Source organism: Triturus cristatus, chromosome 11 (assembly GCF_964204655.1).
Source record: "Triturus cristatus chromosome 11, aTriCri1.1, whole genome shotgun sequence".
Taxonomy (NCBI): domain Eukaryota; kingdom Metazoa; phylum Chordata; class Amphibia; order Caudata; family Salamandridae; genus Triturus; species Triturus cristatus.
In genome coordinates this window covers 1,133,415,538-1,133,430,496 of record NC_140594.1, presented here as the reverse complement: position 1 = coordinate 1,133,430,496, position 14,959 = coordinate 1,133,415,538, and the positions used below count along the sequence as shown (strand labels likewise).

The window sequence follows — 14,959 nt, the reverse complement described above, 5'->3', positions numbered from 1 at the left end:
GTGAATTTTCTGCTTCAGAAAGCTTCTGACGGTTTGTCCTACAGATCGGTGAATAATTTTCGTTCTGCTATTTCAGCAGGGCATATGCAGGTTGCTGGTAAGCCAGTAGGAATGCACCCTACCAGTTGTAAACTTCTTAAAGGCATCAGGGGGACTAATCCTCCCAAAGCTAAATATTCTTTCCTTTGGGATGTTTCTTTGGTTTTGGCTCTTTTTGATAACTGTCAGCTAAGTTAGGTACGCTCTTATGTTCATCCACATGTAGAAGAATTTGCGAGAGGAGGGGAGAGGATGTGGTCTCACGGCTAGAACTGCTGACTTTGGAGCTGGGAAACCATGGGTTGAGCCTCAGGGTCGACTTCACATCCTGTGATTCTGGGCAAATCACTTAATCTTGCTGTGCCTACCAAAAAAACATTAATGTGTCCTTGTGTAACATAACTGGTGCTCATGTAAAGCTCTCCAATACCTTTGGGTCGAGTTTGCGCTATATAAATCTGCAAAAAAAAACTTTGGATGTGAGGGTTCTGAACTTAGCAGGTAGGGTATTTACTCCGGAAGGAGTTTCCTTTACCATTACTGGCAGAACAAAAACGTTCTCACGATTAATTGAATATAATGCTTTTCCTTCTAATGACAAGTTGTGTGTTATAAATTGCTTGAAAGCTTATTAGGAATGTACTCGTGAATTGAGAACTGATACTTCTACACAATTGTTGATTGCTTTGCAGAAACCATTTAACCGTCATCTGCCACAATTTCTAGATGGTTGAAATCAATAATGGCAGAGGCTGGTATAGATATTAGAGTGGTTTTTTGGCTCATTCTGTTTGAGGGGCTATAGCTTCCAAATCATTTATATTGGGCTCCACTATTCAGGACATTATGAGATCAGCTGATTGGTCATCAGAGTCTACTATTAAACAGTATTATTATTAGGGCTCCCGGTTTTATGGTATTTATTTTTTCTTAATTTCCATCTGTATTTAACCATATTTATTTTTTGTGAAGAAAATAAAACTGAAACTAGTATATTTCCACATTTATTTAACCAATAAATATGCAGTCATGCTTGAATGCCTGCCAGGTTTTAGGGATATGAACACCTGCGGAAGATAAATCCATGCACCTATTTGAAAATATGCACATTTCAGTACCAGCCTTGTGCATATCTTCTGCTGTTTAAGCCTCTTTACTAAAATTCCTTTCATTTTTAAGCCCCTTACCTATCAAACCACACAGTTATTGGCCTGGCAGTCATGGCAAAGTGAATTTAGAATCACTTAATATGGTTTGTCGCTCTTTGTAATCGGTTATGTAAAATGTAAATACATACGTTGTGTATATATATTCCTGCACTATACTGCTACTTGAGCTGTAACTGGTTGACTCTAAATCTGTCTGTATATTGCTTTGCTCCCCTGTAAAGCGCTCTGATACCCTAACGGGTCAAGTTCGCGCTCTATAAAACACATAAAATAAATAAATAAATAAATAAACTTAAAAAGCACCCAATTTCCGTTTTTATCCATATTTAAAAATAAATATAGACAAGAAAAATGTCTGTATTTATTTGTAAAAATCAGTAAAAATGGAAAACAGGGAGCCTTAATTATTATAAACATGTGGGCGATATTATTTCTGTGGATTTCAAAAAGCGTTAAACTAGCATCATTGGAGCCTCCAGTCCTGAAATAGAACAAAAAATTAGCTAGCATTCACACCAATACTCACACGGAGGTGAGGATTATCCCGTCCACTATTGACAGTCATTGATTGTCATGATTTGATTATTTTTCTTCCAATGTATACACACCCGTATTTAGTCTGTGATATATGGATATTACAGGTCTTATTTCATTTCTAGGTTTGGACCAGAAATCGGAGTGATCCAGTTCCAGTTTTCATCGCTGTATTGGCACTTTGCGCTCCTGTTGCTGGATGAGCTGCCACTCGTATGTTGAGGCTAAATACAGCAAAAGAGGAGGGTTTATTGTTCTGCCAGGTAGTTACAGGGCGCTCTCTGTATGATACGTTGGTAGAAAGTTGAGTTCACTATGTGTATGTTCAAACGGTGCAACAGGAGAGGGATAAAACCCCTAAACCCTCTAGTAGTGGGCCACGGCTCACTATACGAACAAAAACTGTGCACACGTTATGGTCTGCGTAGCATGCGTAATAGCATTTTGTTTACAATTGATACAATTATATAACGAGAGAAAATGAAGGACCACAATGTTCTGATTTCTGTTAAAATCCTTCTGTTTATGACGGCATTGTAATGTCAGCCAGCCAACACGTGTTTCGTCATGGGGCCTAGTTGCCCCTGACTTCTTCAGGGCTGGAGAAAAAAACATATATGGGATACATATCACAGATTGTACATAGTTGACATTTGCAAGAACATATGTATTTTTTGGTGATAATAATAAGCATTATTATTATTAGGGCTCCCGGTTTTATGGTATTTCTTTTTTCTTAATTTCCATCTGTATTTAACCATATTTATTTTTTGTGAAGAAAATAAAACTGAAACTGGTATATTTCCACATTTATTTAACCAATAAATATGCAGTCATGCTTGAATGCCTGCCAGGTTTTAGGGATATGAACACCTGCGGAAGATAAATCCATGCACCTATTTGAAAATATGCACATTTCAGTACCAGCCTTGTGCATATCTTCTGCTGTTTAAGCCTCTTTACTCGTATGTTGAGGCTGGCCGCTGGAGCTGTCACTGCTGAAGCTGTTGGTTGTTGTCGCAGTTCGAGTTCTATGAACTGTTCGAAGCAAAGTAAGAGGCTCTCAAAGTGGTGATATTGGCTCTTATATGGACTACTGGACTACGATTGGTGGTTGTGAAGAGGGTATCATGGGATATGTAGTTTATGGTGGTGTTAAAAGTTTTTTCATTGGTTGCTGTACTTTTGCAGTAAAAGAAAGAGAATCATAATTCTCACCTCCGTGCCCTTAAAAGAATTGAACATTCTTGGTACGAATACTAGCATTTTTTTTTATTCTTATCACGTATGCTTGATATTTCTTATGTATAAACAGGTGCATGCTTTCCACACTGCACCTACATGGCGGAATGACAGCGCGGCGGCCATCTTGTTGCGTTTAGGACTTATGCATGCAGTCAGCAGGACTTGTATGTGGCACCGGAGTGACAGCGCGGTGGCCATCTTCAGATGGAGTGTGGAATGTGCTTAAAGAGACAGACTTTACTACGAGTTCCACTTAACAGTTCCTGGGTGAGGTTTTAGCAATTAGTTGTTTGCCCTTTTTACAGTCTGTCTGCGCTTCGCACGTGTCCATTTACTTCAGCGCCTTGGCATCGCTGCAGTCTTACCCGTTGTCGCTGTCAAGCCCCTTTGTGCCGTCAAGGAAGCGGCTGGCCCCGCCCCTCCGTCGCCTGTCAGTGATGCGCAACGCGGTGGCGACGTAGTTCGCAGAGCGCCGCAGGAGCAGTGAGTGAGGAAGAAGTGAAGCTGCCGGTGAAGCCCAGGAGGTTCAGCGCCGCCCGCAGACATGATCACCTCCGCCGGTCAGAGGGGGCAGGCGCCGTGAAGGCGGGGGGTCCTGGGGGCACTGCTTACAAGCAATGTGTGGTCAGGGGGACTGCTGAGTCAGGGGCCCAGGGTGATGCTGAGTCAGGGGCCCTTAAGGGCAACAATCATTAGCACAGTGTGTGTGCCACACACCGCACCCTGAAACACAGTGCACCCGGAGAAGCCATGGACAGCCTCCCAAGGAACTAGAAGAACAGGGGGCCACATGACGCCTCCCTCACTTATAACAGCTCTCGGTCAGAGTGGCTTTGGAGAAGGGGAGGCGGTTAGCCTAAAAGTTAGTGTGCCTCAGTTGTGAGAATTCCCAAAGTGGCATTTCAAGGAGTTGAATATAGAAGTTGAGTCTTACTAAAGGGAGCACAATACTGTATCTTACACGTTGTTTGTATACCATAGTGTAGTGTTCGGTTTATCCACCATGGTCACTTGGAAGAGAGAGTGTGTTGGGATTTAACACTTTTCCATTAGCTCGAATGTTTGTAGGTGATGGTGTTTGTAAGATGATGTGTCTTCACGGTGGTGTTTATTTTGGAGCTCTCGAGGCGCATTTGTATGTTTAAAGGACAAACCGATTAAGGGGGTCAGGCTTGTCCCTGACAGCCCAAGGACAAGTCAAGCCTTCAAAATAGTAGATATTTTAATCACGGAACAAATGTTGTGTGAAAACAGGCTAAAGATTTGGAAACGTTCAGGCCCTCAATTATGAAAAGTGACGCATCGCTGTGAGAAAACAGCGATGTGTCACTTTTCATTGCACCCTCCTTGCGACACCAATGATGCGTCATATTTACAGTATGACACATTATGTCGCAACGAGTTACAGATAGGTCAGTATTTTAACGTATCTGTAGGCGCCAAAATGACGCATTGCTGGAGTGTGTTGCAAAAGTGACGCAACTCCAGTAATGGGTCATTACACATGGGCAAGTCCCATGTCAAATGTACCTGCGTCAGTCTTACGCATGCCATGAGGCAGTCGTAAGATATTGATGCATTTGCGTCCTAAAAGTGGCGCAGTGAAATCTCATATATTTCACTGCCTCACTTCAATTACCCTTTCTTGCGGCAGAATGCCCCCCCTGCATACATTATACATGGTGCAGGGATTTACAAAGTGACGCATCTACCTAGATGTGTCACTTTGTAAATATGATGCAACATGGTTCATTTTTTACACCACTGGTGCGTCACATAAGTGACGCAAGGGCCCATAAATAAGCCCCTCAGTATTTGCCTTAACAAAGTTGCTGTGAGTGAACTGTGACAAGTCAGGTTTCTTTGCATTGTGTATGTCAGGCCAAAGGTGTTGCTTGCAATCCTTGCTCCTGAAACCAAAAGCTTATTTATTGTCTTCCTCTATACAAGTCTTTGTGCTGCTTCATGATAGTACTGCTCGATACACACCTCTTAAATAGACTCCCAGCTGAACTGCACCCTATCTCCTCTTTTCAAAACCACAGTAAAGTCTTGCCCTCATATGTTTGAGAGTGATTGCAACAAATTTGTACGAACCTACTCCCACACTGCACCCTTCTTTGGTAGCACTTTGGTGTAAACGTTTCATTTATATAACAAACTTCATGGCATAACTTTTGTAAATGTATTCCTTAGTCTGTATTGTCTTTCAACCCGCAACCAATAGGTACATTTCACACAATTGTCTTTGTTAGTACCGCAACTGCTGGTTACCTTTTGTACCCTGGGTCTGTTGCTGTGTACACCGATCTGGTCGAAATTATATATTTCCCTGTTCAAATAGATTAAAGGCTGATAATCCTGAATTACTATTTTAAGGCCTATTCAGATTTGGCAGTCTGGGGAAAATGAGGCACAGTGAAGTCATTGATATGCCATAGATCAAATATTTTGATCAAGTGGGAAAGCTAGGATTTGAGTATAGATTTACTTATTCTGCATTGTGTAATTCTGGTCCTCAGTGGATAGCTTATTCTTTCTCAAGGTTAAGGCAAAAGAATAGAGCTGCTTGTAAGTTTATTTTTTAAAAGCACCACTTTTCTGCGTCATGTTCAATGAATCTGGCTTGACATACACTACTCATTAGTAGTTCTAAGTTTGACAATGTATTTGAAATATTTCAGAAGACGAGTGTGCATATTTTAGTAGAGGGACCATCAAAGAAGAGAATGAATAATCTGGAACAAATAAGGCAATCCAGCAAACTGCTAGGATTAAAAAGCTTTGGTGACATTACACAGAAACTATTAACGATAAAGTGAGTGACTTCCCCTGATGTAACTATAATGTCAAGTTGGGCTAGCACTCCAGTAGTAGGAGTTAAATTGATTAGCCTCAGAAAGAGACCATGGAGACTACATAGATTTGGCTCTTGGGTTCCAAGCTTTCAGTTATTATAAGGTCTCATATAGCGCATAGCTACCCAAATGGGTTCCCCAGTGCTGGACAGAGGTAGTTTACTAGCCAGAAAAAGAGATGAATCAGAATAGCTAGGTTTTAAGACTTTTACGGAAGATGGTACGAGATTGGCAACTTCTCAGTGACTCGGGCCACGTGTTCCAGAGTTTAGGTCCCAAATAAGAAAAAGCGCGACCACCCATACAGGCGTTTTTGACTCTGGAGACCTTGCAGAGGTAGGGGTTACTCGACTGAAGCAACTTTTTTGGATGGTACAGTTCCATTAGCTGTTGCAGGTAGCACAGACAAGCATTTGACCTAGTTTTGTTGGCATAGCATAAATCCTTAAATGGTATAAGTTTGTTCACCAACCAGTGGTGTGGAATTTAGTACAATATCTACTTGTCTGTGGGACACGTTAGTTTTTAAAACTACTTGTCCTATAACAAAATCCACTTGTCCCTTTGGTGCCATGTAGTGCGGCAATAATTCATGGGAGCAATCTCATTATATAAGAGCTCTGATAATAGAATCTCTGATTATGTCAGAGCTCATACCATAGTAGGGTTTGAAACAGATATTGACCTGGAGTCCAATACACAATCACATTCTAAGATATGGGTGGCCTTCCAGAATTGGGATGAAGACATAAATGTGTAATCCCTTCTGTCCAATGATTACACCTGCGTGGTCTGTGCTGCCAGGACACTGGAAGGGCACGAGCGCAGGAGCTATTGAAATATCGCAAAAGCCTGGGAGGTACTGGCTGACAGGCTACTATTTTGCATATAATGGTGGTATGAGGACAAAAAAAAAAAACCCACGCATTGATATAACCGAAAGGCGACCACTAATGTCATAGTTGCTGGCTTTGTCAATGTTTATTTATTTCCATGTTTCCTTTAATTTTGTTGCAACTGGCTACATTGATTTTCCATTATGAATATTTTTGGGAAAAATTAGAATGCTTCAACACATTTTGCTAAACTATGCTTCAAAGAAATGGTACAAACAATTTCAAAGTAGTTTAGCAAAAAGTTTTTTCCTAGTTGCATTTTTTATGAACTTTTTATTTTGAAAGCAAAAAAATCATCAATCTTGCTTTCAAGCTTTAGCATATATTTACATCTAATCGGAGAGCATCCTGAAAGCAGTATACATAGCCATATATTGTTACATTTTGTAAACGTGTATACACATTTTTATACTGGAACCACTGTCAGAAGTACCGTCTGAACTTACAGCATTTCATTATAGCTCTCACCCCAATAATAGAGGCTTTGTATTAATGAACCATAAATACAAGTTTGAACAGCATCAACATATGGGCTCAAATATTACCTGTACTGCAGACAGTGCCCTTCCCTGATCCATAATGTGGTAGTTTATTCTGGCAGCCAAACGGTTTGTGCTGCAGGGGGTTGGGCCTACTTGTCCCAAGGACAAAATAAACATAAAACGCCTTGACCACAAACAGTATGTCCTGGGTGTCGGGCCATAGGACTTCCACACCCCTGACCAACAGCAAGGAGACCAGACACACAGGCGCGCTTAAAAAGCTGAAATAAGAGTCTAGCAGTGGAGTTCTGAACTACTTAAAGGCGCTTGGTGGAGGACTTGCCAGCCCCCAGATTGAGAATGTTCCCATAGTACATATTGAATTATAGTAGTATTCAATGGGATGTATGTACAAAAGTGTAGCTTTATGGCTGACTGTAGACTTGTTTTCACTTGCAAGTTCTGTGTTTCAAATCCTGGTCCTTTGGAAAAAAGTTCAAGCAAAGAAGGATCCTACACTGTAGTAGTGAATGCCCTTTATACTATATGTATTTGCTCTCCTTCGTTAAAGGGTTACTGTTTTCCAGTAACTGCATTAGGGGGAAATGGTCAGTGCCTGGGTTGCTGGGCTTGGCAGAAATGCGGTTTGCCGGCCACAGGAAGCAATGGCTAGGGTAGGCATTTAGCTCAAGCCTTGCTTGCCCATCTTTTCCTCCAGCCATACCTGTTTGAGTGAGTTGTGTCATGCTCTGCAGGTGGGGAAGGGCTTCAAGTCTTTTGACTCACCCTCTAATCGGATCCCTTGCAGTAGAGTGTGAGTGCATAAAGACCATACATCTTGTGGCCCTCTGAACAGCCTAAGTGACTTGCCTGTCAGTTATCATAGTGCAATGGTTGCAAAACCTTTTTTGTTGTTTTTACCTGCGATGTATATAGTGGGTTGTGTTTACTTGTGGTGAGCAGATCTGTCCCGGTTTCTGTTATTCCTGAATTCACTTTCCTTCTCTATAGTTTGCTGGCTAATTGTCATTCTGTGTGTGAGCCCCTCCATCTCACACTTGTTATGGTTTATGTATTAATACATTATTGAGTGGTAATCATGCACAAGGGAATTAAATGGTAATATCATTAGCCTTAAACTTGCAAATGTGCACCTGAACTCACAGGTGCCCATCAATTATCTAAAGCAAGCTTTGGCAAAGCTAGTATGCCTGGCTTTAAGATGCTCACAGAGGTAAACGTGTGCATTTTATTTGTTTGCAGGAAGTAGCACATTATAGCCAAACCTTACATTTTTGTAAACGTGTTTTTTTTTTTCCGCTATCGGTTATGTTAGATGAAGTTCATAACATGGTTTTGGATGAGTGACTTGGAACATTGTTGAATTGGAGAAATTTACACCTCAAAAAACAGGATTAGCTCCTTTATGGTTCCTAACAGTGAGAGAACTTGATAGCAGTGTGGGCTGTTAACTGTTGCACTAGTGTATTGTATTCACTGTTATGAGATCCACTAGGCACTACTTTTCGTGGCCCCACTGCTTAGAAGCCACTCTTAGTCCGATAACAAATACAACTGAAAAGGAGCCGACCGTATATCAAGAGTATCAATCTATTTTAAGCATTAGAAAAGTTCCATGTATTACAATGTCCATGAGTATCCCATTAAGACAGTTCAGTGGAATTCAAATCTTTGCGAGTCTCGCATATGAGTTCAAATCCAACTTTATTGAAGGAAGCAGAGCCGGGTTAGGTCTCACGGAGGACGCTACTACGCATCCGAGACGCTAAATTAAGCGTTTACTCTGCCCCTACCTTGTGGGGTTTGGTTCGATGACCTAATTGGGGTATTTTATCCAGGTTAGGGTATGTTACTTCTTTTTGACATGTTTCATGACTGGTTACTAAAACACAAATCAAATTCAGTCAGGATGTAGTGTAGGTTCTTTCCTGAGGTGCTGAAGATTCGCACATGATCACTTTATGCCATAAATAGGCAAGAAACATGTTGACCTTGTTTTAATCAGTTTTTTCACTAAGCTAACTAGGACCATTATATCCTTAATTAGCTCTGCACCTTTAATTAGGTGAATTAGCTCAATCATTAAATAGTCTGACCCTGAGCATCACCATACCTATTTTAACCCACTCTTTATCACCACTCTACACACATCACTCAAGCCCACCCCCACCCACTTCATCAGATGGCTAAGAAAAAGATCTCCGGCAAAGAGCCCCCTAACGGGTGCCTCTCTGGCATTGCAGCACCTGCCCAACGAGGAGCTAGCCCAATGATGAAGCGTGACACTCATCTGGGTGTGTGAGGGCCCGTGCTCCTATTGGAGCACATTCCTTTCCCTGGAACTCTAATCTTTCTCACGTTTCTTACGTTTAGGAACTGCACACCCCTTTCACCTATAACAAAGAAGGCACATGTTGACCAAAAGGAACTTGAAATGGTACAGTTTTGATGACGTGGACAGCAAGAGCTTCCACTCCAAGATGAGCACCAGTTTAATGAGACCCATTTCCTCCCTTGTGTTGGCGTTTCCTTTGTACTAACATGGTAACGGGCAGGAAGTGTGCAGCACGGCCTCTTACCTGGCTACACATATACATTGTCTATTCACCTTCACATTATTTTGTTTTAAGTGTATATTTGAGGTAAATGTCATCACACATCTATATTCGATGTAGTGATCACACCTGTATCACTGAACATGTATACATTTGAAAGAGTAATGTCTACCACGCTATATGCAGTGTACCTGTAACTAGCAATACAGCCATAAAGTGATGTATCACCCAATGCGTCTAGTCTGTTTTACATAAATAGAAAGTACAGAGAAAGGAATGGAGAGTGAAGAAGAGTTGGGAGAGAAAGAGTGCAAGACACAGATGGCGTGAGAGAAATAAAAAAACAGACGTAGAGACCAAGATATTCAACAGAGAGAAAAAGGTGGCAAGAGCGTGATTGACTCAGGCAGACTGTTTGACATAGAGGTAAAGACAGAAACAAGTACGCAGAGCAAGGCGTTCAGAGATAGAATGAGATAAAAGATCGTTGAAGGGAAAGAGGCAGAGCAAAATATATACCAATAGATAGTAATACAAGGACAGATAGAGGGAGAGGAAGCCCTGACAGAGAAAGAATCAAATAGTGGCAGAGAAAACTGTTCAGATATTCAAAAGTGACAGGAGAGAGACAGAAAGAAACAGGCAGACAGAGAAAGAACGCTTTTTTGACACATAGAAAAAGACACATACAAAGTTAGCAAAAACACAGACAGAATGATATGCAGGGAGAGGAACTCATGCAGAAAAGAACTAGCAGATGAGAGGGAGAAAGAGCATGTGAGCCTAGCAGAGACAGAGAGAGACATTGGCTGAAAAATACCTACAGAGACAGATAGCAGACAAGATAAGAGGAAGCTAGAGCGAACTGCAACCTGGTAGAAAGAAAGCTAGGGCTACAGGTAGACAGGGGAAGAAATACAGATTGAAATGCAGTGAAGTAGGCAGAGAACAGACAGAAGAGATAGATACGAAGGGACAATTTAATCATATACATAGTTTGGTGGGCAATAGAATGATAGGTGTGGTCCGTACTAGTTGGCTGGGTTATGTTACGAAGGTTAGATGGACAGGGAGGCAATATTGAACATGTTGTGGCTTGTCACTGTCACCACTTCAGAGCGGGATGGATGATGTCAAGACATAGATTAGGGTGGCTTAATGGATGAACGGCAAATGTGTGTAGAGTTTCAATGATTTGTGGTGCACTGCAGGCAACTACAGTAGCTTCTGGGCTGATATAAGCGACAGACTGAGAGTATTGATGGATGGGTGCACGGATAGTACTGAATGTTGTGTAGCTTTCTACATGCACCTGCACAGCAGTATCGTAGGATGAATGAAGGCCCAGTGAGGCACGGATGGATTGTAAAATGGCATCAGATGTCTTGTAGTACAGTAAATGGCACTGTGGCAATTTTATGTATGTGTATGGATCCATGGAAGATATTGAATCTTGTCGAGTGCTGTGCAGACCGTTTCAGTGGTATTGGGAGGCATGGATGCAGAGCGAGGTAGCCAAAGGCTTGGATGGTTAGATTAACAGACAAACGTGATCAATCAGACGAATGGAAAGAGATGGACAGATGGATCCTTTCAAAAGGAGTTGGAAGATGGAATTATGGATGCTTGACTGTGATTGCAAGAAACGCAGAGTGATAGTCAGATGGAGAAGGTGCAAGGAATTGAGAAGGAGACATCAGAATAGTAAGTGAAGGTTCATAAGGGAATGTCTGTTGCAGAGAAGGGGCGGGGTGTATGGTAGAATATATAGCTTGAAAGAAGAAAAAAAAGTTAGAATAATGTGAGTGAAATAAAAAACAAATATTGCAGAGGATGAATAAAGAGCAGCAGATAGAAAGATATACAAGAACGAGTTAGTGTAGAAAATTCCTGAGGAAATTCAGGAGGAAAGAGTTTGGTGGGGGGGCAATGTAAGTGGAGGAAGAGAGGGGAAGGACTGTAGAACAGGGAATGTGAGAAAAGACTTAGCTGTGTAGGATGACAGAGGATGGCAAAACAGAAAACTGAAGAGATGATTCAAAGCGATGGAAATAAGCAGACACCTGGAGAAGAGTGTGTAGAGGGTTACTGAGAGAATGAGAGGAAGGCGGAGAACAGATGCGAGGTAATGAATAAGAAAGGAGGAGAAAGAAGTGTCTAGACGAAGCAGGAGACAAGTTGAAAAGGTGGCTAGACCATTGGGAGTCAGGCTGACCATATGCCATCACTCGTCTTTGCTGCTCCTCCTTCCTGTTGCTCTAGTCCGAGCCTGGATAAAACAGAGAGAGTGGTCAATAGAAAGTGCACCTCATTCCTTCCTCCCAGGCACATTCAGATGGAACCCAATCCCTGCCAGCTTGGGAGTGTCATCCTTGCTGTCTGAGGGCATTGATCCCGTATGCAGGTTTTTTTTTACTGTCTTTGCCCCATCATCATTGGTCTGTGGAGGAACGTCTGAGGGGGTGGCGGTGGTTTCAAGGGTGCAGTGCCTTTGTGTGTTGGTGTGCTGCTGTGAAAGCCCATATCCTGGCCTTTTAGTTCTGCTGGGTGCTTCCTTGTTTATCTGGCTTCACGTTTGCTGCTCTCCGACTCCGTCCTGACATTCCTGATCTTTGGGGGATGAACATGGCAATTATCTGTACAGAGGTGCACAAAGGAGCCAAGAACCCTAGCTCTACACACTACATCTGAGAGCCTCAGCCATGCACAGTAAACACAGAGCGCCAGCCGAGGTCTAGGGAACCCAAGGCCCCTGCTGTACAGGAGGTTCACCCTCACTAATGTACTCACAGCAACTGCATTGATGCCCCTAACCCTCTCAGGAAACCTTGCCTACACCTCACCTTTAAATGAATGTCTGTTGTGACCTTGGCATGATCAGGATCAGCCTGTGCTGTGCCTCTAACAGCTATGACACTCCGGGGCCCTTGGCAACTGTTTCATGGTGGCCTGGGTAGCTTCCTGTAGGCATGGCAGAGTTGTCAGTTACCATTAACACACACTTAGGAGGGTGAGCCCTGAAGGTCTGCTGTGCAGGCATTGCACACCACATGTGAGCAGAGATACACCAGGGGTCTCCATCCTTTTCTGTATTGAGAGCTACTTACTTTTAAAAAATATATATTTTACAATCCTGTTTATTGTAAACATCAAAAATACAAAACATAAAGGAAATAAAGAAAACGTTACACTGCCATGTGTTGACTTATTCTGATAGAGCCAGTCATCCATCATCCTCAACCACCTCCGTCTCTCCCCCACTGTCTCCTCCGCCCATCCAGTGGCCATGATTGAATCGGGTTGAGTAGCAAGCAGTAAATCGACACCAGTCCCAGCAATAGATGTACAGGGGTTTCCACGGTGCTCGTTCCATTTTCCCCATATCTTCACCCATTTTCGGGGACATCCCACCTACGTACACCACTTTCTCTGCAAGCATACCCCAGCCCATGTCGTTTTTCCAGTCTCAACTAAGGCGTTTGCTCCGTCCTCCCCACAAACCTGCAATGTTGCGCTAAGCTGCCATCAATCCCAATATTATCCAAATTAGTTCCATGCTGGTTAGATCTGATGCGTCCCAGACATTAAGGAGGCACCACTTTGTAGTAGGCTCCGTTCTACAAACACATTCATTATTCATGCAGTTGACCACAGCTGTCGTCGTATCTCAGGGCACCTCAATATAATATGAAAGAATGTGCCTATACGACAGCAGTGTTTTCAAAATTGTGCATCCGTTGCTCTGCCCATTTTTGTGCACGAGTAGCAGGACCTATGTAATATTTTTAGTTGTAACAAACAGATTCTGGACCGTATAGCCACCTCCTTAGGGGATGCAAAGGCCTCTGGCCATTCGTCATCTTCAAGACCGTCCAGATCCTGCTCCCTTTGTTACCTTAAGTGTACCAGGGTGGCAGGTGAGTTGTTAATTACCTTGTGATAAGTACGTGAGCTTACCTTACAGGGTATTTGAATGTCAAGTAGCCTGACCTCCAGAGGGAAAGCCTCGGGGGCACTGTGCCTTCTGCAGTGCATGTTGTATCTGGAGGGAAAGGTAAGTTTTAGTGGGTGCTAGTTTATACTCGTTTTGCAGGTCTGTGAAAGGGATGATGCCCCTCTGTAACAATAGGTCTCTGACTCTTGATAGGCCAATGAGAGCCCACTTATCGAAGCCAGGCCGTGTCCCTAATGTACCTATACTAGCTGTGCCTCATAAGGGGGTGGTCTAAGTTATTTTGTCCCTCCATCCAATTGCCCGGAGAGTTGCATGCCAAATGCTCAGTGTCACGGCTGTTTGGTCTTTGAAAGCTGTGCGTCGCAATCCACTAAATATAGCCCTATGGTTGCCTTCGGGGTGCATTGCAAATTTTTCCATTCAGTATGCAGGTTCGATCATCTGGAGGTGCACCCAGTAGTTCACTGTGGTTCATTGCATGTCCCAATATTATTTTTGAATGTCTGGGAGGGCAATGCCACTGTCATACCAACCTCATCAGTTGTTGGATGTCAATCCGTGGCTTGACTCCATTCCAGAGCACCGCACGCATTTCACTTTCGGTTTCTTTGAAGTATGAAATCTGGACTGGGTATGAGGTATTGTGTAGCGCGTAAAGAAAACGAGGCAGTGCCATCGTTTGAAAAGAGCCGCCCTGCCCAGGCAATGACAGGGGCAGTGCCCTTCAGTGCTGCACATCATGCCTGAGGTGTGCAAGTGGCAGCAATCGGTTGTTAACATAGAACACCGTTTAAGTCAGTGTATATTCCTAAATATCGGAACCTGCCTCGGACCACTCTAGCCTCACAATGCCGGGGCAGACGTTGCACGTCTCCATGGACGATTTATATTAGGGACTTCTTCAATTTGATGGTGTAGCCCGTATATAGCTACCAAATTGGGTAAGTATTTGTATAATTCTGTCGAGCGTGAAGGCTGGGTTGGACACACAGAGCAGAATGTTGTCTGTTTAAAGGTAGATTTTATCTTCCCAGTCGCCCTGCGGCAAAGGGTCATGTCTGATCCATGCCCCAAGTGTCTCCAAAATAAAAGCAAATATTAAGGGTGAGAGTGGGCAACCCTGTCAGGTGCCACACTGGAGCTGAAATGTATGGGACATATTGCCGTTGTCTGTCACCTGAGCCAGCGGATCCATAGTGAGAGCT

At 42.9% G+C, this 14,959-nt stretch overlaps 1 protein-coding gene across 1 annotated transcript in view; it reads left to right on the top strand.

Annotated features, from left to right (window-relative positions):
- The first annotated feature begins 3,344 nt into the window (after positions 1 to 3,344).
- The window catches only part of PSMD1 (proteasome 26S subunit, non-ATPase 1), a 386,750-nt gene continuing 375,135 nt past the window's right edge, over positions 3,345 to 14,959 (top strand). Inside the window, exon 1 of the mRNA XM_085635741.1 lies at positions 3,345 to 3,547. Coding sequence (XP_085491867.1) covers positions 3,532 to 3,547 — 16 coding nt within the window. The 5' untranslated portion in view covers positions 3,345 to 3,531. The remainder of the gene's footprint in view (positions 3,548 to 14,959) is intronic.